The sequence below is a fragment of the Salmo trutta genome, chromosome 7 (assembly GCF_901001165.1).
Source record: "Salmo trutta chromosome 7, fSalTru1.1, whole genome shotgun sequence".
NCBI lineage: Eukaryota > Metazoa > Chordata > Actinopteri > Salmoniformes > Salmonidae > Salmo > Salmo trutta.
In genome coordinates this window covers 45,900,234-45,927,578 of record NC_042963.1, presented here as the reverse complement: position 1 = coordinate 45,927,578, position 27,345 = coordinate 45,900,234, and the positions used below count along the sequence as shown (strand labels likewise).

General features: G+C 43.0%; 1 protein-coding gene across 3 annotated transcripts; it reads right to left on the bottom strand.

Annotated features, from left to right (window-relative positions):
- On the bottom strand, positions 1 to 26,338 carry ankrd27 (ankyrin repeat domain 27 (VPS9 domain)). Of its 3 annotated transcripts, XM_029759133.1 has the most exons (27): positions 26,225 to 26,338; positions 12,825 to 12,947; positions 11,859 to 11,969; positions 11,340 to 11,496; positions 11,051 to 11,205; positions 10,686 to 10,745; positions 10,514 to 10,567; positions 10,284 to 10,349; positions 10,099 to 10,175; positions 9,659 to 9,780; positions 8,859 to 8,937; positions 8,554 to 8,692; positions 8,187 to 8,279; positions 7,854 to 7,972; positions 7,594 to 7,676; positions 7,304 to 7,419; positions 7,015 to 7,107; positions 6,560 to 6,757; positions 4,732 to 4,788; positions 4,189 to 4,305; positions 3,764 to 3,928; positions 3,323 to 3,520; positions 3,090 to 3,209; positions 2,471 to 2,644; positions 2,283 to 2,376; positions 2,015 to 2,096; positions 1 to 1,743 (listed from the first exon to the last, which is right to left on the bottom strand). In XM_029759133.1, the coding sequence occupies exons 2-27, from the start codon at positions 12,924 to 12,926 to the stop codon at positions 1,287 to 1,289; spliced, it is 3,288 nt and encodes a 1,095-aa protein (XP_029614993.1). In that variant the 5' UTR covers positions 12,927 to 12,947; positions 26,225 to 26,338; the 3' UTR covers positions 1 to 1,286. The 3 variants fall into 3 exon arrangements, with proteins under 3 accessions (XP_029614993.1, XP_029614990.1, XP_029614992.1); XM_029759130.1 differs by lacking the exon at positions 26,225 to 26,338 and having other exon boundaries at positions 12,825 to 14,664; XM_029759132.1 differs by lacking the exon at positions 26,225 to 26,338 and having other exon boundaries at positions 3,323 to 3,517; positions 12,825 to 14,664.
- Positions 26,339 to 27,345: the final 1,007 nt, after the last annotated feature.

The window sequence follows — 27,345 nt, the reverse complement described above, 5'->3', positions numbered from 1 at the left end:
TGACAATAGATCATGTGTTTATTTATTGTTCACTGCCTCAACATTCAAAATAAAATACTTTAGTACATAAATTAACATTGAAATTGGAGTGGATAACTACTACAGCATATACCAAAACCTTGAAATAAAAAACACATCTGTACGCTGATCGATGCTAGTCGTTTGTGTTAAATATACTGTATGTGCTGGATAACAATCATTTAAATTAATGTCAATTCAAAAAGAGCTACAGACATTTCAGAGTGTTGTTGACAGAAAACAAAATGGTAGGAGTAAAGTGCAAACTCCCAATAGCATCGGTTGGGTCCTATATGGCCTTGCTTGGCAGAATCAACTGCCACAGAGGTGAAACGGAATTTTCTGCTGAATGATAAGCACTTTTTGCATTATATTGTTTTCTACAGGTTACATATCTACCCATTTCCATGGCATGTGTGACATCAGAATACAGTAAAGATGATAGACATTAACTATGGCAGTTGTGGTACTATATTCTCAAATGCAGTACAACTACAGTACAATTTCTGGAGTCAACAAATTGAGCTACTCACTGTATATAGATGTGTGTATACATTGCTCCCTCTACCTACAGAGCAACCAAGAAAACTGTGACACATTCACTGCGATACAAGTGTGGCCTTACTGTCCATAGTCATTCAGATGTCACACCAGGGAGGCCATGTGTTATAGATGGGTTGAAAAGGAGAATTGGTTCTCTAAAAAAGGGAATAACTAACGCAGTCAATTAAAAATGATATCCAAACCTGAGAAGTGTAATAAAAAAACGAAATAGTTAGGAATAAAAACAGAGTCCTGATTGTACGTGTTGAAATAAAACTCTGGCAGATGTAAGAGGAGCATAGCGGAGGATGATCCCATCAAGTAAAACAACTTTCTTCATCGTGATATGCTATAATGTCAGTTAGAACGTTCTATCTACTCTCTTTTAGAAGAGTGAGCAAACAAATAAAAATGTACTAAAATAGGAATGACATTCGCATGAAGTTGAATTAACATGATTTGTTACCCTTTTTCCTGAAGGCAAGGTGAAAAAGTGCTTTCAATAACAGTCAGTATAGAAGTTATCTTTCTGTAATGAGAATTAAGCTCCACTCATCTCTGGTTAACCCACTGTGTAAGTTCTCCCGTCTGGGATCTGCCTCAACCATCTGTTCCTTAGAGGATCTCCATTTCTCCCACCAGGTCTTCTACCAGCCCCTGGACAGTATCTTTTCCACTGTAACTCTGTATCTGGTGAGGACATCTTTTTCATGTCCTTCTCGGTCTTAGTCTCCTTCATTGACTTGGCTAGGTGTGTGTGACAGGTCGCTGCTGGTTGTTTGTAGGGTATTAGAGGGGTCGTTGGCTGTGTGTGTGTGTATTTGAACAGTCATCAGCTGTGTACTTGACACGTCAGGTGTGTGTATGTCAGGCTCACCGGGAGTATCTGAAGGGTCTTCGGCTACATGTGTGTCCACCTTAACCTCTCCTGTGTGTCTCAGGTCCCGGGCCCGCTGAGGGAATGGGGGGTGCTCTGTGTCCACGGTGTGACAGTGGCTCAGGACCCTCTCTTTGTCCCTGTGGTACCCAGGCGGGGGGCTTCCCTCTGGGCTGGAGCAGATGCTGAAAGGCCCACTGCTCTCCAGGGTCACCCCACGCCTCAGCTTCCTCCTCTGGGCAGTGGGTGAGTTGATGGAAGGCACACTGGTGTCCCTGGGAAGACCTTTCTTCATCTGCTGAACTCTGCAAACATCATCCATTTTAATAAACTTAAATTTTAAAAAGGAACTGCTATGTTTCAGTGCAGTTCCTTAAAATGTAAGTTCATTATGACAAAAGTTGCATTGTAGACCCCTGCGTTGACTCTGCTTAAACATTTCTCAATACTTTCTAGAAAACATTTGACATATAACTCAACTACAAACAAACTCCACATGGTCAACTAATACGTTTAGCAAACTCAAGTTCAAATATTCCACTAGGAGACACAAGACATCCTTTCCATGAGACCAACCTGCTGATTGACTGGGCCAGCTTCTGACATCTTCCATTGGTATTATGCTGATGGAGCTTGAACCTCTGGACAAATGAATGGGCTGTGATTGGGAGAAACGAGTAAGACACTAGCATACCATGGGAATGATTCTGTGGTATAGGATAGAGACATCAGAAGGCAGCCACAGTTTGAAGATGGTGACGAAGACTTGTCACTGTGTGTTGGTTGTGGCACATCTCTACCGTCACCCTCTAGCAGGTCAAGGAAAAAGTGTCTGGTGTCTTACCCAAAGCCCCCTTGGGCACAGAGAGCAGTTTGATTGGTTCAGCATCAGGGGAGAGTCCAGAAGCCTTCTGAAGAATCCTCAGGATCTCAGTGTTCTGTAGATACATTTAATCAATTATTCTCTCCCTCTCTGATCTGCTACTGAACATAGTGTGTATTTAGACCATGCCGTAGCTGTTCTATTCTCACCTTGCCCCCAGTCTCCTTCCCACAGTCCAGTGCTGTCCTCTGTCTTCGGTTCCTCATGTGGACCATTGCTCCAGCCTGCAGTAACAGCTCCACCAGAGCCAGGTGACCTCCCCTCACAGCCTCATGCAGGGCCGTGTTCCCCTGGTTGTTGGACAGGTTCACTGACGCATTGCTCTGGAAGCGCATAGAACACACACATTGTAAAAGAGTGATAGTTGGCTTGTGTGTTCACCCCTGCGGCAGGACGGTGTGTGTATGTGTGTACCTGCGGCAGGACGGTGTGTGTGTGTGTGTGTACCTGCGGCAGGACGGTGTGTGTGTGTGTGTGTGTGTTTGTGTGTACGTGTGTGTGTGTGTGTGTGTGTGTGTGTGTGTGTGTGTGTGTGTACCTGCGGCAGGATGGTGTGTGTGTGTGTGTGTGTGTGTGTGTGTGTACCTGCGGCAGGACAGTGTGTGTGTGTGTGTGTACCTGCGGCAGGACGGTGTGTGTGTGTGTGTGTGTGTGTACCTGCGGCAGGACGGTGTGTGTGTGTGTGTGTGTGTGTGTGTGTGTACCTGCGGCAGGACCGTGTGTGTGTGTGTGTGTGTACCTGCGGCAGGACGGTGCGTGTGTGTTCACCTGTAGCAGGATGGTGGCTGTGTCCAGGTGACCTCTGAGGCAGGCGTGGATCAGAGGGGTGTTGCCATAGTGATCCTTCTTATTCAGCTTGGCGTTGCATTCCAGCAGTGATGTCACTACCTGAACATGATTAATGAGATGGGCGGGGTTTGATCTTTTGGGACTATTCCATTTGGTCAGATGTGCCATGCAAGCTCAATCGAACACAGCTGAAATATAGTGCTGCGGCCCACCTGTATGTGGTTGTTCTGGCTGGCCAGGTGCAGTGGCGTGGCGCTCTGACTGTTGCGTGCATCAACATTGGCCTCGTGGCGGCTGAACAGGGACACTAGGGCCGTGTGACCGTGGAGCGCTGCGACGTGGAGGGGAGTGAAGCCATCCACACTACTGCTGTTCACACTCAGACCACTGGCCTGCAGGCACGCCAACTTCTGGAGGCAAACACACACACACACACACACACACACACACACACAGGAAAATACAAAGAATAACATCATCAAGTTAACTGAGCAGCACTGCAGGAACATCATCTAACTTTCCATTCAACATAGCTTCAGTGCTTCCAGCCATGTGTGAAGTTTGCCGTTTGCTCACTGACATGGCCCCTTTCTGATATATAGACTTGGCCAAGGAGTTGCAGTAGGAATGAAAGGCCAGGGTTGCTCTCTGACCTTCTGTGTTGGTACACAGTGTGGACACTGGCACAGTGGGTGGCACAGTTCTGTCCAGGATGGCAGCCCTGTGTGCTGCTCCTCTGGTTCCTCATCCAACCACTCCAACAGGTACCGCACCATCTCTATGTCTCCATCCGCCACCGCACGAAGCAACTTCTCCACCTGTCAGTCGAGAGAGTGAGGCTACATATTAGAACACCAGCCAGACCTTTACAAACTGGATTATAAATTGCAGAGAGTCATCCCACAAAAAAATGTTGGGTGAAAGCGCCAAATATTAACTTCCCTCAATATATAGAAAAATAGTGCATCTCATTTCTACTACATCCCTATTCCTTTTCCCCTTAAATTAAGATAATGCTACTCCTCTCAGGCATTGCCAGGGTCAGCCTGCCCAGGGGTCCTCAGTGCTCCCTTCTAACCTCTTTGTGTCGGACCCTGTCTCCGTCGGGTCTGGCCTCGGAGCTCTGGGAGGTGGTGCTGGAAACAGAGGAGCGGCGGCTGCTGCAGTCAGAGGCCTGGGGGGAACGGTTTGGGGACTGAGAGCGAGAGAGCACCGTCACTCAGCTGACCACACACACACACACACACACACACACACACACACACACACAGTACAGCACGTTTCAAAAACTCATTCCACGGAGGCTTGAGTGTCTGCGGGTTTTGGCTCTTCCATTGTCCTTAAATTATGAATTAAGGTCACTGATTAATAAGGAACTACCCTCACCTGGTTGTCTACATCTTAACCAAAAACCGTGGAATGAGTTTGAGACCCATGCAGTACAGGCTGTTCCTAGCAGAGCAAGTGAAGAGATATTTGGAAGAGTCTAGAGTAGAACAGTATGTTGGTTAATGGTGTTCTAACAGGCTGGTTGCCTGGAGTAGAGCCATCATTGTATCTAATGAAATACTGTAGTTGCATCTCTTCTCCGTCACTTCCTAAGTGATGAAATCTGACTTACATCATTGTTCTCTCTTCTATGAGAGCCGTTGTGGGACAACTCCAATAGCGTCAGAATCTGCAAGACGCACAGACAAGTACACTTCAGTTACACACTCTCTTACACATGTACATACTTCTTAATTTGCACATAACGAGCCCACAAATACACTCCTTGACACACAAGCACTGTTTGTTTACAAATTCTGGCATGTACACAGCTGTTCCAGAATGACCTCTGATACTCATTCTGGTATGTAGCCTAGATACATACACACTGTGTTAAGCTATACAGGACAAAAGCTTTTGTAAAAGGATAGTCACTACTTTCATATTCTTTCAGGTTCATACATCAGTTTAAGATATTAAAAAGTAGGCAAATAATTACTTAAGCATAAAAGTAGGCTCTATTTCTAATACAACCTTTCCACATTTCATTCTTGTTCAAAATCATAATAATACTGAATGACAAGGCAAATATATCAAGCCAATCCTGTTGCTAGGCTATCCACCCCTTTGTTAATACTTTCTCTGAATATATCTACTTATCTAACTAAAATGTTTAGTATGCCAAGCCTCATCTTTAACAGTAGAAAAGCCTGGCCTCGAGGGACCCCCCTTCGAGCCAATGACGAGTCTTTTGGACGTCAACATTCTAAAAAAAATACGTCATATACACTACTGTCCAAAAGTTGAGTGAGTCACTTCGAAATGTCCTTGTTTTCCATGAAAACATACATGAAATGAGTTGCAAAATGAATAGGAAATATAGTCAAGACGTTGACAAGGTTATAAATAATGATTTTAACTGAAATAATAATTGTGTCCTTCAAACTTTGCTTTTGTCAAAGAATCCTCCATTTGCAGCAATTACAGCCTTGCAGACCTTTGACATTCCAGTTGTTAATTTGTTGAGGTAATCTGAAGAGATTTCACCCCATGCTTCCTGAAGCACCTCCCACAAGTTGGATTGGCTTGATGGGCACTTCTTACGTACCATACGGTCAAGCTGCTCCCATAACAGCTCAATAGGGTTGAGATCCGGTGACTGTACTGGCCACTCCATTATAGACAGAATACCAGCTGACTGCTTCTTCCCTAAATAGTTCTTGCATAGTTTGGAGCTGTGCTTTGGGTCATTGTCCTGTTGTAGGGGGAAATTGGCTCCAATTAAGCGCCGCCCACAGGGTATGGCATGGCGTTGCAAAATGGAGTGATAGCCTTCCTTCTTCAAGATCCCTTTTATCCTGCACAGATCTCCCACTTCACCACCACCAAAGCGCCCCCAGACCATCACATTGCCTCCACCATGCTTCACAGATGGCGTCAAGTTCTCCTCCAGCATCTTTTCATTTTTTTTCTACGTCTCATGAATGTTCTTCTTTGTGATCCGAACACCTTAAACTTAGATTAGTCTGTCAATAACACCAATTTCCAATCTCCACAGTAGAGTGGGGGCTGTTATAGCAGCAAAGGGGGTAACCAACTCTATATTAATGCACATGATTTAGGAATGAGATTTTCGATAAGCAGGTGTCCATATACTTTTGGTCATGTAGTATAGTTTTGATGGGACATTATCAGCTGCGCTGGATGACTGCCAGTGAATGACGGGCAGCGGCGGGGGGGAAATATGATCCTCTTGAAACGGCTTAGAACACAAATTCTGTGTGATATTAAAGATTCTAACAGTGTTACATAGACTTATTCAGGAAAAGGACCTGACTTTAAAAAATGGCAGAGTAATTTAAAAATCAATATGACGCTCTCTGCTCTCCTAGTGTTAAAGTACCCATGTAAGAAGTGTTTCAGGCAGAGGCGGGCTGTGACCAGGGGTCTATACTCCTCACCTTAGAGTTGAGGGCACATTGTAGTGGAGAGTCGTTGACCTTGTTGTAGATGGTGGTGCTGGCTCCGTTCTCCAACAGCACCTCGATGATGCCCTCGTAGCCCCACCGGGCTGCGATATGCAGGGGGGTGTCACCTTTGTCATTCTGGATGTTCAGACGGCACATGTGCAGGTCGTAGTACACCAGAGCTTTAACACACTGAAACACGGATGAGATAACACTTAGACTGAGAACAATCTCCTCTGAACTACCATAGAGAAGACTGTCATCACCTGTCATCATCATCATCCATATACTTATTTAGGGCAGTATCAATACAGATACTGTGACAGGTTACATTTCTTCAGCTCTATCACTCAGGTTACCACACAAAGTGGCAGAGTAAAGGCTGTTGGAATAAACTGTGCATTTAAATCCAGATTTTAAATGGAGAGTGACTCCCCAGACTGACGTACATCCTCGTGTCCGTACATACAGGCCAGGTGCAGAGGAGTGTTGCCATTGTTATCTTGGGCAGCGGAGAAAGCCTTATAGTGCAAGAGCAGCAGCTGGAGTACAGAGAGAGAGAGACAGACAGACAGATGGAGACAAACAGAATGTGAGAGAAATATAAATATGTCAGAGACAATATACAGTTTGTGTAACAGAAGTATCCTTTTTGTATCTTTAGCCTGGTTCAAGATCTGTTTAGGAGTAGGCAAGGCAGCACAAACAGATCTGGGACCTGCTAGCGTCCTGGCTCACCGTGACCCGCTGGTAGCCCTTCTGGCAAGAGAGGTGTAGGGGTGAGAGGGCATGGTAGTCTGTGGCATTCACCAGAGCTCCCTTAGACACTAGCAGGTCGATCAACAGGGACTGACCTGCCACGGCAAAGAGAGCCTTTTTATTTTATGTAGACAGTGGGAAATGAGGGAGACAGATGGAAAGGGATGAACAGTACAGAATGTGGCAGAGCAGGAATCCCCTGTTGTGTGGCATGGAGGCAGTTTTCTGGACAACTTTAGGTACCTCTGAAACCTGTTGGTATCTCTTACCGCAGATAGCAGCGACGTGAAGTGGTGTGTATCCCCTGTCGTCCCGAGAGAAGGGCGTTATGATAGAGGGGTCATTCAGGCTCCTGTAAACAGACAGAGTTGAAGAATAATCACATTATCAGCTCCTATATGATTTTAAGCCATTAAGTGGGCAGAAAGGGGAAATTATTATAACAAGATGTAGTGAAAGAAATAACTTTTCCTACTGAGAATATCATTTTTTATGATAGAGGAGTTATGTGCGTGGGAGCGGTACTCACCCAGAGGGACGGAGCTCACAGTGGTCACAGGAGCAGAGGGGGTGGCACCGCTTTACCCCGTCACTCTGGTTCTCACTCAACACACGCTGGACCTCTACCTCGTTACCATTGGCTATGTGCTGCAGGATCCATCAATCCACACAATCAGCAAAGATAAATAAAAAGGATCAACACACACAATTGATAAAACATTTTTTTTTTAAAGTTAATCAAACGTTTTCATATTAAAATGAAATGCTGAATGAAATGAGGTGTCCATCTGACGAATGAAGCATAACATTATGCAGAGTATAGCTTTCTCCCCTTCTAAAGGTCAGGGGTCAGGGTTCTCACCTGAAAGAGACAGTCTATGGGGGTAGCAGAGTTCTGGGAGAGCAGGTTTATCGTCTGGGTGAAATGCACTTTGTCGTTCAGGTCCCCTAAGCCCTGCAAACCTCACACACAGCCATAGTCACTCACTCTGCACAGGGGAGTGTTTCTCTCAATATCATTTTTCAGTCATTATTGTGGCCTGCTATCACAGGTATTGCAGTGATAAGTTGATGCATCTAAGTCAACAATGTGCTTGGATAGGATATCAGCTACAACAACGTATGTGCTTGTGGTGTATAAAGCCCTCTTCACAATATTGAGCCAAGCAGGCCAGGACTAATGTAATGTAAGAGACAACCTGTGTACTACTGTACTGCACTGCGCTCACCACGCGTCCCTGGCTCAGGCCGAAGTTTCCCTGGCTGATGAACTCCACGGCGGCCTCGAACGACGTCAGCCAGTAGCTCAGCTCCTCCTTGGTGGAATTACAGAAATGGAAGTTCTTGATGTAGCTCAGGTTGGCCATCCTGGAAGAGCATGCTTGTTAGTTTAACATGGCTGTTAGTCATTCATTCATAACTATGTTTAATTTCTAGGTGCAAGTTATTCACTTATTCATTAAATGAGTAGTTAAAGTAGTCATCAGGCCATTTAATGGTCAGTGGTATTACCCGGTTAGAACTCCTTACTCACCAATTGGGGATTTCCGTCTTCACCAGTAAGTACAGAATCACAGACAGAAGGTCGTCTGCACACAGAGACTCTAAGCTAACTGCATATGGAGAAAAGGGAAATGAAAGAAATGACTGTTTGCGTCTAAGTTTCAGTGACTGTGTGATGTTTATAACTAGAGCATACAGCAGGGAGAAATGGCTCTTCAAAATGAAGACATAAAACAGCTTCATCCAACAAAAAACAGGCGAGTGTCCACAGTCAGTGTAACCTCTCAGACACTCTGCCTCTGTCCTCATTTAGGCTTTAAATTGGTAAATTGGCTGTTTGGCCATCAGAAATTAGGAGCGGATTGCAGCACTCTGCAGAGACAGAGCCAGGTTGTTATGTGGCCAACAAGGTTAGATTTGCAAAACAAACTGGACATACACATTAGGCCCCTACAGTTTGTTCTGTGGACCGTGTGTACACACTCAGTTATTATATTACCGTGAATAGAACAGACAACAAATCCTGATTACAATGGGTTACAATGACCAGCCTTGAAAGACGTGTAGGCTGCTTATAATAATGTCATGTCTACATAAAACATTGTTAAATCAGCTTTTTATGCATTTCTGGACGAAAGCAAATATTTTAATTTGATGATACAGACTTGCATGGAACCATAACAAATGGGATGGATTCCATTTTAAAGGCACATTTGCATTCCAGTGTCAATGGGCTGATTGTTGTAACACTGTGTAAACTGCTTAACATGTGACATGAAATGGCATAGGTAGGATGGATGGAGACACACATAAAAACAGACAGACACATACCCAAGTGGCTGGGGGACTGCATGATTGTGAGAGACACCTTCCTGAGGCAGAGCAGTTTGTGTAGAGGAGAGGTGCAGTGGTTCAACTGGCTCAGCTCTCTCTTGGCCCGAGGGATATTTATACTGTAGGAGAAGACATAACACGGAAGTACAACAGGATAAGTTAATATTGATACTGTATGAGAGTGGAAAGAGAAACATACTCCTATAGTCTATAGACACAACAGCACAGGTTATAGTGGTGAAATGACCTGATAGGGATCTACTGCTAGAAACCTGCTTGACATTATGGAGATCAATATGGTGTCTGTTCATTTTTCTTTGTGTTGTATGCAGACTTGTTTATTGGCCAGCGGCGAATTATAATGTGCATCACGTTATTGAGTTGTAATCATAAAAAGCAGAAATTAAAAAAAGAGACCACGTAAAAAAAAAAATTACCTAAATTCAGATTTGACCCCAAAGTCTTTCTGCTGCAGGTCCTGCAGACCTCTGGTGGTTTTGTTGAAGGCAGAATCCTGTTGGAACAGTGATAATAAACAGAGATATTAACCTTCACTGCATGGGAATTCTGGGCCTATAAATGGACAGCATTATCAAATACTGTACAGTATTTATTTACATACCTGGCTGGCTTCAAGAGTCCCCACAAAATTAAAGATGAAATCATGGATACCATGATGTATATACATCTAAAAGAGAAAAAAATCATTTAATGACAACTTTACATAAAAATATATTACATCATCACACAACAGAATTTCACTGAGGACCAGAATGAAGAAACAGTCCAAAAAGCAGCCAAAGAAGCAGCAGACATGTCATATTTGAAATGAAGCGAGAGGGATGGAACTACCTCAACCGCCTGCTTGAGGAGAGTCATCTGGAGCTCCTGTTTCACCAGCAATTTCTGGAAGGCGGTTTAACAAAATCAGCTTTATTTCTAAGGATTGTGACCAATAAGCATGAAACAGGAGAAAATCATTTGAAAATGGGTTTTGTTTTCCGTAGCAAAACATGCTACTCACCAGGCGCGAGTCTCTCAACAGGCACTGAAGACATTTAGTATAAAGAGAATTCACAGAGTCCTGAGAGGAGAGCACAGTTACATGTTAAAGCAGTACGTCACAGCAGAAGTCATATAACATCTTAATATACGTCTATAGCATACAATACATTAGTGTACATTACTATAGTATAGCCATTTCATATTATACATTAGTGTGTCATGTTACTGTACACTGAGTGTACAAAACATTATGAACACCTTCCTAATATTGAGTTGTACCCCTTTTGCCCTCAGAACAACCTCAATTCGTCGGGGCATAGACTCTACATGGTGTCCAAAGCAGTCTAGCGTCACATAGGCGTGTTGTTTAGGGTCAGTACTTACGATGTGGTGACGCAGTCCCTTCTTTTCCTGCTCCTTAAATGACTGGCAGAAGCTGCTGATGAACTTGTCCAGTTTCTCAACATGGTGGCCCAGGAACTCCCTGACATCCTCCACATTCTTCAGATAGTACGGGGCCGGGCTGGGGGTCACCTCCACTGTGAGAGAAAATAGGGAGAGAAGAAAGGTGAGAGTGAGATGGTGGCTGTAGGTGTTTGTATCTGGTTCAATATGGACTAAACCATACACTAAGTTAATCAACTTTTGTCACTTTGGAGGAGAGCAGTACTACCTGGGCTTTGGTCGGTGTCGATGGGCCTGGCGATACAGAGGATACTGTAGCACTGCTCCTTCTCATTGTAGAAGGTCTCCTCAAACAGGATGGGCACATTGGCTGGGGCCTGGAACCCCAAGCCCAGTCTCACCAAGCTGTCCTGGATGGTCAGCTCCTATCAGACAGGACAACAACACACAGGTAGGATCATTTACTAAGATGTCTTAACCAAGAACGTTCTGCTTTATAGCAGCTGTTTACAATCAACTAAATGGGTATACAGCAGTGAAGGCTGCTGAAAGGAGGACTGCTCATAGTAATGGCTGGAACAGAGCTAATGGAATGGAATGAAACGCATGGAAACCATGTGTTTAATGCATTTGACATCCTTCCACTCTAGCCTTTACCACAAGCCTGTCCTCCCCAATTAAGGTGCCACCAACCTCCTGTGGTATAGAGAAAATGAAACGGCATGATATTTTGTGTAGTTGCAGCAATGATACAACAGGAAGTGTAGCGTTGGTAGATGGATCTTACCTTTCCATCTACAGTCTGATACCCTTCTCCAGATGGGTGTAAAACGTAGGTTTCAAACTGGGCTGCTGTGTATGCACTAAGGGTTAGACTTCCACGGCACGGCACCAAAACCTGGGGCACAACCACACCATCATCAACAAGGGTAATCAACAATGCTCCTCGTGACTGACTGAGAATGGATTCATCATAAGGTTTTATTGGTAAAGTACCCACAATAAAAAGCACCTGAGCGAACTGTAAAAATGCTACTTCATATTTATTTCTCTGGTACGGCCTACCACCCACACGCGATTCAACACCTATGACAGTAGTGTCTGCATGAGCTTTCTCTCGCCCCCTCTCACTGTAGGTGGTGGTTACTAGACAGAGCTCTCCTTTGAGAACTTCCCAGAACACTAACAGTGGTGAGTCATAGTAATGGTCCAGATATTATCCTCTTGATACTCCTTTGCTAACCACCAAGTAGGCTGAGAACCTTCTAAGTGGCCATTTTCTACAAATGGCAAGAAAAAACTATTTTCCAAAGCAATAACATGGCCTTCCTCAACTATGAAAAATTGACTATTTTCCTTTATGTTCTTCTTATCTCTGCATAAATGGATGACCTCATACCATACATCTCAACCTAGCAGCTGACTTGCCATAAAGAGAATCTTCAGCCAGTGTGGTACCAAATTGTCCTGCATTTTCTGGACAGTTGGCTGGCCTAGCCCCATATGTTGAACCTTTACATTGTTTGATTTTGGTCCAAGTCTACACACAGCTCACAAAGAAGACATTTCACTCTCTTAAATCCTGCATTTTCAGACAGAGGGGAGTAGTGCATTATAGCTGGAATATTTACTGTATATGATCATGCAAGCCTGAACACAATAGTTTTATTCTGCTGAGCTTGGTAACATACACCATATAAAAAGGGCTGAGTACTATAGTATGGTCCCACAGCCACAGCTGTCAGTCACTCACAATGCCACGTAGCTCTGCCACTCTGCTGCACAGGTCGGGTCTCTGCTTCTCCAGCGCCAGGTAAAAAGGGTTCTTCAGGAGGTTCTCATCATACACAGCCATAAGGAACTGGATCTCTGGCTCCTGGGGGGAGGAAAAGAGGTGGACAGTTAACAGTAAATATGTGGTAGGAGGGAAGGATTCCATATTAGGTGACTTTGTCTGGTTGACAATTACAAAAAAAATGCTTTCATGTTGCTGCATAAGGACAAAGACTCAGCCAAGGCTGGACAGAGAACATGTTAGAGTTGTTGACATGAAGTAGCCTAGGTAAGAGCTAAGTGGCTGGTTAGCTAGGGGTTTAGTCCACCAGCCAAATCTCTGTCGAACATGCAGTATATGTTGGCTGTTTATGGTAGCAATTAACCTGGGGACGAGGCTAAGAGTTTGCCAAAGAGGACAAACAGACAGAAGCAGCTAGGTCCAGAGTCCTCTTCCTGAAGCGTCTGAAACCACAACAGGAACAACAAGAATATTGTTCCTGTCTCCAGGGTTGCTCTCCTCCTCCTCCCTCTCCCTAGCCAGCTGCCTCTCATCTGAGCTCGTTAACGTTCTCGGAAATTACATTACAAAAGCTGGTTCCCCACATAAGTGCATCTCCAGGGCCAGAGATTCTGTATGTGTATATGACATGTTTAGAAGAACTTCATGAAACATCAACCTTTATTAAAGCAGTCAGTCTCTCAGAGACACACAGCAGGAAGGATCTAACCAACAGGTTGTTAAAGGCTCAATGCAGCATTCTCTCTCAATATCAAATACTTTCTGGGTAACAATTAAGTAACTTACTTTATTATAAATAAATAGCTTCTTAGCAAGAGCACTTTCTCGAGCAAGAATTTAGCTATGACTGTCTTGGAGTGGTCTGAGTGGGGAGGGGAAAACTTAAAACAAGTCATTATTGGCAGAGAGGTTGTGTCCATTGACTAATTTACCGAAAAGTGATGTCACCAGGCAGGGCAAAACTCCATCCCACCAAAAGAGTTAGCCTGAAATCTCTATTTTCAAACAGCTCTAACCCTAAAAGGGCATCAGCATCTTCACAAATTCACAGTATTATTCCAACCTCAATGTAGAAATAAATAAATAAAAATCAAATTTGACTGCACCGAGCCTTTACAAAATGTTCCCCAAGCCTCAAATGTTCAGACAGAAGCCTCATCTCCTGTTGAAACTATTAAAAAAATTAAAAATGAGATTAGCCAGGTCATATGATGCTGTGGCATCACATCTTCCCTTTTCTGTCTCCTTCTGATATAAAACTCCAATCATTCCATTGGAACATCATATGAGCATCAGCCCCAAAATGGAGAACACCTGAATATGAAATCCATTGAAAGTGTCATCATCTGATAGATCAGGCTACTCACTTGTTTGCGCCGAGTAGAGAGGACTTGGGATGCTGAGCTCAATGTCATCTTTACGAATCGCAGGAAACAGCAGCAGAGTGGGACTGGGAGGACTCAAACTAAACCAGCCTCTTTCGGAGTTGGACTAGGCTTCATAGTAGATCAGCAGTAGCTCAGGCTCAGTGTGAAGACAAGCACTGTCAACTTCCACCCTCATCTCTCTGTGTGCTCCCTGCCTGGTAGGCTATCAGATAGACGCTGCCCGATGCCCTGAAACACTGAAGAATGTGCCGTGTGACCTGTCTGCAGGGTCTGAACCGCGCTGGTTTGGGGAAAACTTCCTTCACACTCGTGACCAGTGGAAAGTGAACTGCACGGCTCGTAAGCATAAAGACATCTGTTTTCTTCAAGATAATGGACAAAGTATTTTCCTTCATCTGACCTTTCATACTGTTTGGTCAAACTATACTGTATATCAATATTACATTGATACTGATGGAAGTCTTTTTGTCTACGATCTATCTATCTATCTATCTATCTATCTATCTATCTATCTATCTATCTATCTATCTATCTATCTATCTATCTATCTATCTATCTATCTATCTATCTATCTATCTATCTATCTATCTATCTATCTATCTATCTATCTATATATATATATATATATATATATATATATATATATATATACACACACACACACACACACACACACATACACACACATACATACACATACATACACACACAAAATACAGTGCATTCGGAAAGTCAAAACTGCTCCAGCTCCTTCAAGTAGGATAGGCTCCGCTGGTGTACAGCAATCTAAGTCATACCCCAGATTCTCAATTGGATTGAGGTCTGGGCTTTGCCTATGCCATTCCAAGACATGTCAATGTTTCCCCTTAAACCACGAGTGTTGCTTTAGCAGTATGCTTAGGGTCATTGTCCTGATGGAAAGGGGAACCTCCATCTCAGTCTCAAATTACTCGAAGACTGAAAACAGGTTTCCCTCAAGAATTTCCCTGTATTTAGCACTATCAATCATTCCTTCAATTCTGACCAGTTTCCCAGTCCCTGCCAATGAAAAACATCCCCACAGCATGATGCTGTCACCACCACGCTTCACTGTGGGGATGGTGTTCTTGGGGTGATGAGAGGTATTGGGTTTGCGCCAGCATTTTCCTTGATGGCCAAAAAGAAACATTTTAGTCTCATCTGACCAGAGTACCTTCTTCCATATGTTTGGGGAGTCTCCCACATGCCTTTTGGCGAACACCAAACGTGTTTGCTTATTATTTTTTCCTTTAAGCAATGGCTTTTTTTCTGGCCACTCTTCCGTAAAGCCCAGCTCTGTGGAGTGTACGGCTTAAAGTGGTCCTATGGACAGATGCTCCACAGCAGAGATTGGAGTTTTGCAGCTCCTTTAGGGTTATCTTTGGTCTCTTTGTTGCCTCTCTGATTAATGCCCTCCTTGCCTGGTCCGTGAGTTTTGGTGGGCAGCCTTCTCCTGGCAGGTTTGTTGTGGTGCCATATTCTTTCAATTTTTTAATAATGGATTTAAAAATTGGTGCTCTGTGGGATGTTCAAAGTTGTGTTATAAAAAAAATGTCAGAGTAAATACCAAGCCATGAGGTCGAAGGAATTGTCCGTATCGCTCCGAGACAGGATTGTGTCGAGGCACAGATCTGTGGAAGGGTACCAAAACATTTCTGCAGCATTGAAGGTCCCCAAGAACACAGTAGCCTCCATAATTCTTAAATGGAAGTAGTTAGGAACCACCAAGACTCTTCCTAGAGCTGGCTGCCTGGCCAAACTGAGCAATCAGGTGAGAAGGGCCTTGGTCAGGGAAGTGACCAAGAACCCAATGGTCACTCTGACAGAGCTCTTCTGTGGAGATGGGAGAACCTTCCAGAAGGACAACCATCTCTGCAGCACCAATCAGGCCTTTATGGTAGAGTGGCCAGACGGAAGCCACTCCTCAGTAAAAGGCACGACAGCCCACTTGCAGTTTTCCAAAAGACTCTCAGACCATGAGAAACAAGATTCAGGACCTCAGACTGGGGGCGAAGGTTCACCGTCCAACGGGGCAACGACCATAAGCAAACAGCCAAGACAACGATGGAGTGGCTTCGGGACAAGGACATTCAGAGACTTTAGTGCCCCAGCCAGAGCCCAGACTTGAACCCAATGGAACATCGCTGGACAGAGCTGAAAATGGCTGTGCAGCAACACTCTCCATCCAACCTGACAGAGCTTAAGAGGATCTGCAGAGAAATAAATAAATACACTGCTCAAAAACACAATGTAACTCCAAGTCAATCACACTTCTGTGAAATCAAACTGTCCACTTAGGAAGCAACACTGATTGACAATACATTTCACATGCTGTTGTGCAAATGGAATAGACAACAGGTGGAAATTATAGGCAATTAGCAAGACACCCCCAATAAAGGAGTGGTTCAGCAGGTGGTAACCACAGACCACTTCTCAGTTCCTATGCTTCCTGGCTGATGTTTTGGTCACTTTTGAATGCTGGCGGTGCTTTCACTCTAGTGGTAGCATGAGACAGAGTCTACAACCCACACAAGTGGCTCAGGTAGTGCAGCTCATCCAGGATGGCACATCAATGCGAGCTGTGGCAAGAAGGTTTGCTGTGTCTGTCAGCGTAGTGTCCAGAGCATGGAGGCGCTACCAGGAGACAGACCAGTACATCAGGAGATGTGGAGGAGGCCGTAGGAGGGCAACAACCCAGCAACAGGACCGCTACCTCCGCCTTTGTGCAAGGAGGAGCACTGCCAGAGCCCTGCAAAATGACCTCCAGCAGACCACAAATGTGCATGTGTCTGCTCAAACAGACTCCATGAGGGTGGTATGAGGGCCCGACGTCCACAGGTGGGGGTTGTGCTTACAGCCCAACACCGTGCAGGACGTTTGGCATTTGCCAGAGAACACCAAGATTGGCAAATTCGCCACTGGCGCCCTGTGCTCTTCACAGATGAAAGCAGGTTCACACTGTGCACATGTGACAGAGTCTGGAGACGCCGTGGAGAACGTTCTGCTGCCTGCAACATCCTCCAGCATGACCGGTTTGGCGGTGGGTCAGTCATGGTGTGGGGTGGCATTTCTTTGGGGGGGCCGCAAAGAAATGCCCTCCATGTGCTCGCCAGAGGTAGCCTGACTGCCATTAGGTACCGAGATGAGATCCTCAGACCCCTTGTGAGACCATATGCTGGTGCGGTTGGCCCTGGGTTCCTCCTAATGCAAGACAATGCTACACATCATGTGGCTGGAGTGTGTCAGCAGTTCCTGCAAGAGGAAGGCATTGATGCTATGGACTGGCCTGCCCGTTCCCCAGACCTGAATCCAATTGAGCACATCATGTCTCTCTCCATCCACCAACGCCACGTTGCACCACAGACTGTCCAGGAGTTGGCGGATGCTTTAGTCCAGGTCTGGGAGGAGATCCCTCAGGAGACCATCCGCCACCTCATCAGGAGCATGCCCAGGCGTTGTAGGGAGGTCATACAGGCACGTGGAGGCCACACACACTACTGAGCCTCATTTTGACTTGTTTTAAGGACATTACATCAAAGTTGGATCAGCCTGTAGTGTGGTTTTCCACTATAATTTTGAGTGTGACTCCAAATCCAGACCTCCATGGGTTGATAAATTGGATATCCATTGATTATTTTTGTGTGATTTTGTTGTCAGCACATTCACCTATGTAAAGAAAAAAGTATTTAATAAGATTATTTCTTTCATTCAGATCTAGGGTGTTGTTTAAGTGTTCCCTTTATTTTTTTGAGCAGTATATATATATATATATATATATATATATATATATATATATATATATATTTTTCTCTGCAGATCCTCTCAAGCTCTGTCAGGTTGGATGGAGAGTGTATACACACACACACACACACACACACACACACACACACACACACACGCAAAAATAAAACTTTTTGCTTTATCATTATAGGGCATGGTGCATAGATTGATGAAGGAAAAAATGTGGAAAAAGTAAAAGGGATCGGAATACTTTTCCAATGCACTGTTTATACAAAGGTATGTGGACAACCCTTCAAAATTAGGACATTCAGCTATTTCAGCCACACTATTGCTGACAGGTGTATAAAATCGAGTACAGCCATGAAACCTCCATAGACAAAAACATTTACAGTAGAATGGCATCATTGAACTGTCATAGGATGCCACCTTTCCAACAAGTCAGTTAGTCAAATTTCTTCCCCATTAGAGCTTCCCCCATCAACTGTAAGTGCAGTTATTGTGAAGTAGAAACATCTAGGAGCAACAACGGCTCAGTGCTGAAGCGCGTAAAAAAAGAATTTGTCCAACACTCACTACTGAGTTCCAAACTGCCTCTGGAAGCAATGGCAGCACAAGAACTGTACATTGGGAGCTTCATGAAATGGGTTTCCATGACCGAGCATCCGCACACAAGCCTAAGATCACCATGCGCAACGCCAAGCGTCAGCTGGTGTGGTGTAAAGCTTGCCGCCATTGTACTCTGGAGCAGTGGAAAAGTGTTCTCAGGAGTGATGAATCACGCTTCACCATCTGGCAGTGTGATGGATGAATCTGGATTTGGCGGATGCTAGGAGAACGCTACCTGCCAGAATGCAGTGCCAACTGTAAAGTTTGGTGGAAGAGGAATAATGGTCTGCAGCGTTTTTTCATGGTTCAGGCTAGGCACCTTACATCCAGTAAAGGGAAGTCAATGCTACAGCATACACTGACATGCTATACGATTCTGTGCTTCCAACTTTGTGGCATTTTGGGGAAAGACCTTTACCGTTTCAGCATAACAATTCCCCTGCGCACAAAGCAAGGTCCATACATAAATGGTTTGTCAAGATCGGTGTGGAAGAACTTGACTGGCCCGCACAGAGCCCTGACCTCAACCCCATCAAACACCTTGAATTGGAACGCTGACTGCGAGGCAGGCCTAATAGCCCAACCTCACTAATGCTCGTGGCTGAACGGAATCAAGTCGCCAAAGCAAATGTTCCAACATCTAGTGGAAAGCCTTCCTAGAGCAGTGGAGGCTGTTATACAGTAGCAGTAAGAGGGACCAACTCCATATTAATGCCCATCATTTAGGAATGAGATGTTAGACGAGCATGTGTCCACATACTTTTGGTCATGTAGTGTACATTGATTTCACACGGTTGTCAGCGTATAGTACTTCCCTGTTAAAAGCAGACTGACCTCTAGCCAGTAAAGAACAAGCGTATCACCTAATTTGAAGAGGCACCCTGAACACTTTTCTGAAAGACAACACTTGTCCAACTTTCTTGCCTTTGTTTTAACTAGCTCTAGAATAAACAAAGTTAAAAATAGCAACATCCTCTCTAAGGCCTGTTTTAGGTTAGTAGTCTATTGGATTAGACTTATCGTGCCAGATCTCATCTTGATAACAAGTGCCTTCAACCTGTTTTATCTATAATGAAAGACACTTGTGAGAACAGTCAAGTACACTTTACAAATATACTGGAGGCAATCTTATGCCTGGCTACCAGAAATGACTAATGTTGGAGACAAAAGACAGGATTTGATTGTTTAGGCTGGCCTAGGGAAATGATACCAAGTGGAGCACATAACCAGGTTGATCCACTACCTAAGGAGACATGTTACAAGAGAAGGTCCCATGTTGTAACACACTGATGAATAGACTCCTTCAGGACGAGCAGTAACAATGATTGCAATTCAAACAAGAAGGTTTTAAAAACGTACTGATTCAATTGCACTTGAAATGAATAGGCCTATCATTTCCTCTGCCAAAGCCATGGCAATGTTTGCAGAGTTGGACTCTGGTTTAAATTCCCCAATACAGCTAACATCCATCCTGTTGTTTCCATGGAAAGAAGTGTACCCAGGCGAAAGCACAAGCACATACGTCGACAACATAGGCCTATCATAGATTACTGGAGTAAATTTGAAACGTTGTGTCAGCCCCAAGGTCAACTGAAATCGACACTGTATCATATGATCATGTGCTTGTCCAACAGAAAAAAATAAATGCAATTGATTTAGTGTACTAGGCTAATTTAGAGTTATCACTAATTTAGTATCCCACAGATAACAAGCCAAAACTGTATACAATTTGATGTCCCCACAAACAAGATTTTACGGACGACAGTCTTAAATGTGCTCATCAAAGGCTCTGTAAAACCATGGCGTCTTGAATGTGAACCACAATACCGACAATTACTGCATAGGCTTGCCGGAATGATGCATGACTGACCTCATGGTCAGGAATAGAGCTTACAAGCTTGTAGTTACAAAAAAATGGAAAATAGTTACCTCTGGTTTGTTCGGCCATTCCATTCAGCCAGCGGAGTTCTCCGTCCATCACGTAGACAGGAAGAAACTCTCCGGAATAGAAAGGTGGAGGGGTATGTTTCATGATGCTGTGATTGTGGTAATGTACAGGAACTCAAGTCCTTCGGTTCTCCCGATTTGGAATACCTCACCATCGAATGCAGACTGCATTACCTCCCAAAATAATTTTATTCGGTCATCGTCACTGCCATGTATATTCCCCAACAAGCCGACACCCCGACGGCTCTCAAGGAACTAGAGGTCGACCGATTAAACGGAATGGCCGATTAATTAGAGCCGATTTCAAGTTTTCATAACAATTGTAAATTGGTATTTTGGGATTTGGCTGATTTAAAAAAAAAAAAATTACATCTTTATTTAACTAGGCAAGTCAGTTAATAACACATTCTTATTTTCAATGACGACCTAGGAACGCTGGGTTAACTGCCTTGTTCAGGGGCAGAACGACAGATTTTTACCTTGTCAGTTCGGGGATTTGTTTTTGCAACCTTCCGGTTACTAGTCCAACGCTCTAACCACCTGCCTTACTTTGCACTCCACGAGTAGCCTGCGTGGCAGGCTGACTACTTGTTACGCGAGGGCAGCAAGAAGCCAAGGTAAATTGCTAGCTAGCATTAAACTTATAAAAATCAATCAATCTTCACATAATCACTAGTTAAACTAGTAATATCATCAACCATGTGTAGTTATCTAGCTTGTCCTGCGTTGCATATAATCGATGCGGTGCCTGTTAATTTCGCATCGAATCACAGCCTACTTCGCCAAAGGGTGATGATTTAGCACTGTCGTTTCACCAAACCTAACCATAAACATCAATGCCTTTCTTTAAAATCAATACACAAGTATATATTTTTAAACCTGCATATTTAGTTAATATTGCCTGCTAACATGAATTTCTTATAATTAGGGAAATTGTGTCACTTCTCTTGCGTTTCGTGCAAGAAGTCAGGGTATATGCAGCAGTTTGGGCCGCCTGGCTCGTTGCGAACTGTGTCAAGTCCATTTATTCCTAACAAAGACAATAATTAATTTGCCAGAACTTTACATAATTATGACATAACATTGAAGGTTGTACAATGTAACAGCAATATTTAGACTTAGGGATGCCACCCGTTAGATAAAATACAGACTGGTTCCGTATTTCACTGAAAGAATAAACGTTTTGTTTTCGAAATTATAGTTTCCAGATTCGACCATATTAATGACCAAAGGCTCGTATTTCTGTGTGTTATTATGTTATAATTAACTCAATGATTTGATAGAGCAGTCTGACTGAGCGATGGTAGGCAGCAGCAGGCTCGTAAGCATTCATTCAAACAGCACTTTCGTGTGTTTGCCAGCAGCTCTTCGCAATGCTTCAAGCATTGCGCTGTTTATGACTTGAAGCCTATCAACTCCCGAGATGAAGCTGGTGTAACCGATGTGAAATGTCTAGCTAGTTAGTGGGGTGCGCGCTAATAGCGTTTCAAACGTCACTCGCTCTGAGACTTGGAGTAGTTGTTCCCCTTGCTCTGCAAGGGCCGCTGCTTTTGTGGAGCGATGAGTAACGATGCTTCAAGGGTGGCTGTTGTCGATGTGTTCCTGGTTCGAGCCCAGGTAGGGGCGAGGAGAGGGACGGAAGCTATACTGTTACACTGGCAATACTAAAATGCCTATAAGAACATCCAATAGTCAAAGGTATATGAAATACAAATGGTATAGAGAGAAATAGTCCTATAATAACCTCAACCTAAAACTTCTTACCTGGGAATATTGAAGACTCATGTTAAAAGGAACCACCAGCTTTCATATGTTCTCATGTTCTGAGCAAGGAACTTAAACGTTAGCTTTTTTTACATGGCACATATTGCACTTTTACTTTCTTCTCCAACACTTTGTTTTTGCATTATTTAACTTCTTATGGCTTGAGGGCGCTATTTTCACGTCCGGATGAAAAGTGTGCCCAAAGTATACTGCCTGCTACTCAGGCCCAGAAGCTAGGATATGCATATAATGTTTTTCCTTTGTGTAATGAAGAAGTAGCCTTGTTCAGAATGAGGCTCGAGGGAAGTGTAGAGGCGCGTGACCTGAAAAGCACACTCCACTTTGTTTTCCTCCAGTATTGAACGCAGTTTATCCCGTCTTAAATTTTATTGATTATTTACGTAAAAAAAAAATATTACCTAAAGTTGTATTAGGTAAGCTGTTTGAAATGTTTGGACAAAGATTACAGGTAACTTGAGATATTTTGTAGTCATGTTCCGCAAGTTGGAACCGGTGTTTTTCTGGATCAAACACGCCAAATAAAATGGACATTTTGGATATATAACGACGGAATTGATCGAACATAAGGACCATTTGTGATGTTTATGGGACACATTGGAGTGCCAACAAAAGAAGCTCGTCAAAGGTAAGGCATGAATTATGTCGTTATTTCTGAATTTTGTGTCGCGCCTGGCGGGATGAAATATGATTGTCTGTGTTGTTTGATGGGGTGCTGTCCTCACATAATAGCATTGTTTGCTTTCGCCCTAAAGCCTTTTTGAAATCTGACACTGTGGCTAGATTCACAAGAAGTTCAGCTTTAATTTGGTGTATTGCACCGGTGAATGTAATTTGGCGCTCTGCCATTTCACCGGATGTTGTCAAATCGATCCCGTTAACGGGATTTGAGCCTTAAGAAGTAAACCAAATTGAACATGTTTCATTATTTATTTGAGGCTAAATTGATTTGATTGATGTATTATATTAAGTTAAAATAAGTGTTCACTCAGTATTGTTGTAATTGTCATTTTTACAAATAAATAAATAAATAAATCGTCCGATTAACTTCTCTAGGGTAGGGGGCAGTATTTTGACGTCCGGATGAAAGGCATGCCCGTAGTAAACTGCCTGCTCCTCAGGCTCAGAAGGTAGGATATGCATATTATTAGTAGATTTGGATAGAAAACACTGAAGTTTCTAACACTGTTTGAATGATGTCTGTGAGTATAACAGAACTCATATGGCAAGCAAAAACCTGAGAAAAATCCAACCAGGTAGTGTGGAAATCTGAGGTTTGTAGTTTAAATGATTGCCTATCCAGTATACAGTGACATAGGGTTCATTTTGCACTTCCTAAGGCTTTCACTAGATGTCAACAGTATTTAGAACGTTGTTTCATGCTTCTACTGTAAATAGGGAGAGAATAAGAGCTCCTGGAAGTAGACGACTGAGAAAATGACATGACCTCAGTGGCGCGCACTCACATGAGAGTTAGCTGTGTTTCTTTTCTTTTTTTGAAGACATTGGAATTGTCCGGTTGGAATATTACTGTAGATTTATGATAAAAACATCCTAAAGATTGACGAGATACATCGTTTGACATGTTTCTACGAACGTAAATAGAACTTTTTTGGACTTTTCGTCGTGAGACTTTGCGCGGGCTTCCTGCATTTGGAGTAGTGGACTAAACGCGCAAACAAAAAGGTATTTGGACATAAATGATGGACTTTACCGAACAAAACAAACATTTATTGTGGAACTGGGATTCCTGGGAGTGTATTCTGATGAAGATCATCAAAGGTAAGTGAATATTTATAATGTAATTTTTGTCATTTCTGTTGACTCCAAAATGGCGGGTATCTGTATAGCTAGTTTTGATATCGGAGCGCTGTACTCAGAATATTGCAAAATTTGCTTTCGCCGTAAAGCTTTTTTGAAACCTGACACAGTAAGGAGAAGTGTATCTATAATTCTTTGAATAACTTGAATATTTTATCAATGTTTATGATGAGTGTTTCTGTAAATTGATGTGCTCATTCACGGGAAGTTTTGGGAGGCAAAACATTTCTGAACATTACACGCCAATGTAAAATGGTTTTTTTGGATATAAATATGAACTTTATCGAGCAAAACATACATGTATTGTGTAACATGAAGTCCTATGAGTGCCATCTAATGAAGATCAAAGGTTAGTGATTAATTTGAGCTGTATTTCTGGTTTTTGTGACGCCTCTCCTTGCTTGGAAAATGGCTGTGTGGTTTTTCTTGTCTTGGCGCTGTCCTAACATAATCTAATGTTATGCTTTCGCTGTAAAGCCTTTTTGAAATTGGACAATGTGGTATGATTAACGAGAAGTGTACCTTTAAAACGGGATATAATAGTTGTATGTTTAAAAAATTTGAATTATGAGATTTTTGTTTTGAATTTGCCGCCCTGCTATTTCACTAGCTGTTAAATAGTGTGTCCCACATACCCCAGAGAGGTTAATCGGTATCGGCTTTTTTTGGTCCTCCAATAAATCGGTATCGGCGTTACAATCATAAAATCGGTCGATCCTCTACAAGGAACTACACTGGACTTTGTGCAAACTGGAAAACGCATATCCTGAGGCTGCATTTATAGTAGCTGGGGACTTTAATAAAATAAACATGAGGAAAATGCTACCGAAATTCTATCAACACATCTCCTGTACTACATGCGAATCAAGACTCTGGATCATTGCTACTCTACCTTCCGGGATGACTACAAGTCCCTCCCCCACCCTCACTTTGAAAAATCCGATCATACATACATACATACATACATACATACATACATGCATAAAAATTACAGTTGATATATTGCAGGTATGGGGTGAAATGTGTTTGCAATTTTCAGGCTGTAAGAGACAGTCAAAGTTCAATATCATTCAAATACTTGCTTTGGAAGTGGACAAAAATATGGCCTGGGACAATGCTCATAAGACAGCATTGAAATCCATAATAGCTGTCCAGATCGAGGGGCACAAATTACTATAGCAATCAAAGCAATGTTCTGCCAATTGGACATCGATCATTCCCTGCAAATAGACTTAGTAAATGGACTGCACAAGCTACATGGGTAGAGGTTTCATTAACACGTTAGCAAGGCTAAGATGTACTCTAAAGGAGCCTACCGTTACTCCTTAATTTAACGTGTTATTTACAAAGGTAGACTGGCAGCCAAAACAGCCAAATCAAATAAAATGTTATTGGCCACATACACATATTTAGTAGATGTAATTGCGTGTGTAACGAAATGCTTGTATACTCCATCTAAATGTGAATAGATTCTCAATTGTGATACATAAAAAAAAAGCAATTTATTTTCAGGTCACATCAAAATAACTTCACAAATGCAAAATGAAACACTGTTTTAACGGGTTTATCACAGTTGCAGCTGACATTTTTCAGTGACAAGTTTCTGGCGGCCTTCTTCCGTTACACAGGTGTTCGGAGCACGCTAGATAACACAGGTGGTCTCTCTTTCGTAAACACAACCCATAACATGGCCATATGGCCGTGTGGCAACACTAACCATATAAAAGGTGTATCAATTTAACCTTTTGTTATTATAAAAAGTATTTATTGGTGATATGAAAGATAAGGTCCTTATGCTTCTAAAACCGTACTGCAAGCAATGCGTGTACATGTTCAGACCGAGCATCAGGGCTTTTAACAAGACTCCCCAGTACAGAAGACGCCTTCGTCCAATGATTTATGTGTAATGGAACTGAGTCATGATCAAGGGCTAACACGCTGCTTATCTTTCAGCTATCGAGCTACAGTAGTTAGCTAGCTAGCTCACAGCAACAACGACGTCGGCTTGCATTTAACGTTACATTCATACAAACACAATATGTCTATCTAACTTACCTCTATTTGCTAAACCCTGCGGAATCGCATTGCGAAATGCACTTCTTCAAAAGACTTGCGGTTAACAGAAGTCACCATCTAATCCACCGATGGCTGTCAACACTACCACCAGTCTCCATAATTTACTACTATTCTGCAAGCAGCAATAAAGGTGACGTCACTATCGTAATGAGGACCCTTCCAATTTAAAGCCCATATTTCAAACCATTGCATGGTTAACTCATTCAAAATATATATTTTAATCAACGTTGTATGTATTGTGTTCGTAAGCAAATGAAAGAAGGAATTTATATAAACATTTAAAAAAAAACATTACGCCCACTACTGAAAAATAAAATGTTAAGACTGGTATGTTGACAATATTGGGATTATAGGGAAACAAATATTGTGCTGGTGCAAAAGTGGGGTTTGGAGTACTCGGTATGGTCTGTAGAGATGTTGTAATTTCATGGCGCAGTGAAAAATACGAAGTGTTGTTGACCTTTTACTACACCCAAGTTTAGCGTGTAAGGGGACTCTTATTTTGAGAGAAAAAAAAATCCACGATCCTGATGCCAGCATCATATCCTGCTGCATGGAGAACAGTAATCCCTCATTTGATGAGTTCAGTTTTATCAACCAATCAGGTGAAGGTTCGCCGATTTACCGCAAACCAATCCCGCTACTCCGGGACAAATTGTTCAGCGGCCTGGCTCAAATCATCAACCGAATGGATGACACTCCACTGTGCATAATGAAGCCAAGTTACACTGCAAATCAACATACAGTATAATACTAAAGAAGCCTTTTACTGCTCTCTAACACGTTCCTGAACTTGATCTGCAGAATAATATAGGTTTGTGTTTCTTTCACAGTGTAATGTAATAAACTGTTGCAATGTCAGTGTGCAATCGGGATACTTAAAGTGTACGTGACCTTTTACTCTTTTCTAATCCATCACTTATTGAAAATGAGCTGTGATTTGTATTTTATATTCTAACATGAAACAGGGCTTTTAAAATCAGCAACACAGTGACTACAGTGAAAGTTTGGGCCTCAATGGCAGAGGTGCTGGTTACCACTGGAAGTAAATGTCACAGGTCCCCTACCTACCCGTGGTAAACAATTTGTTTGTAATAGAG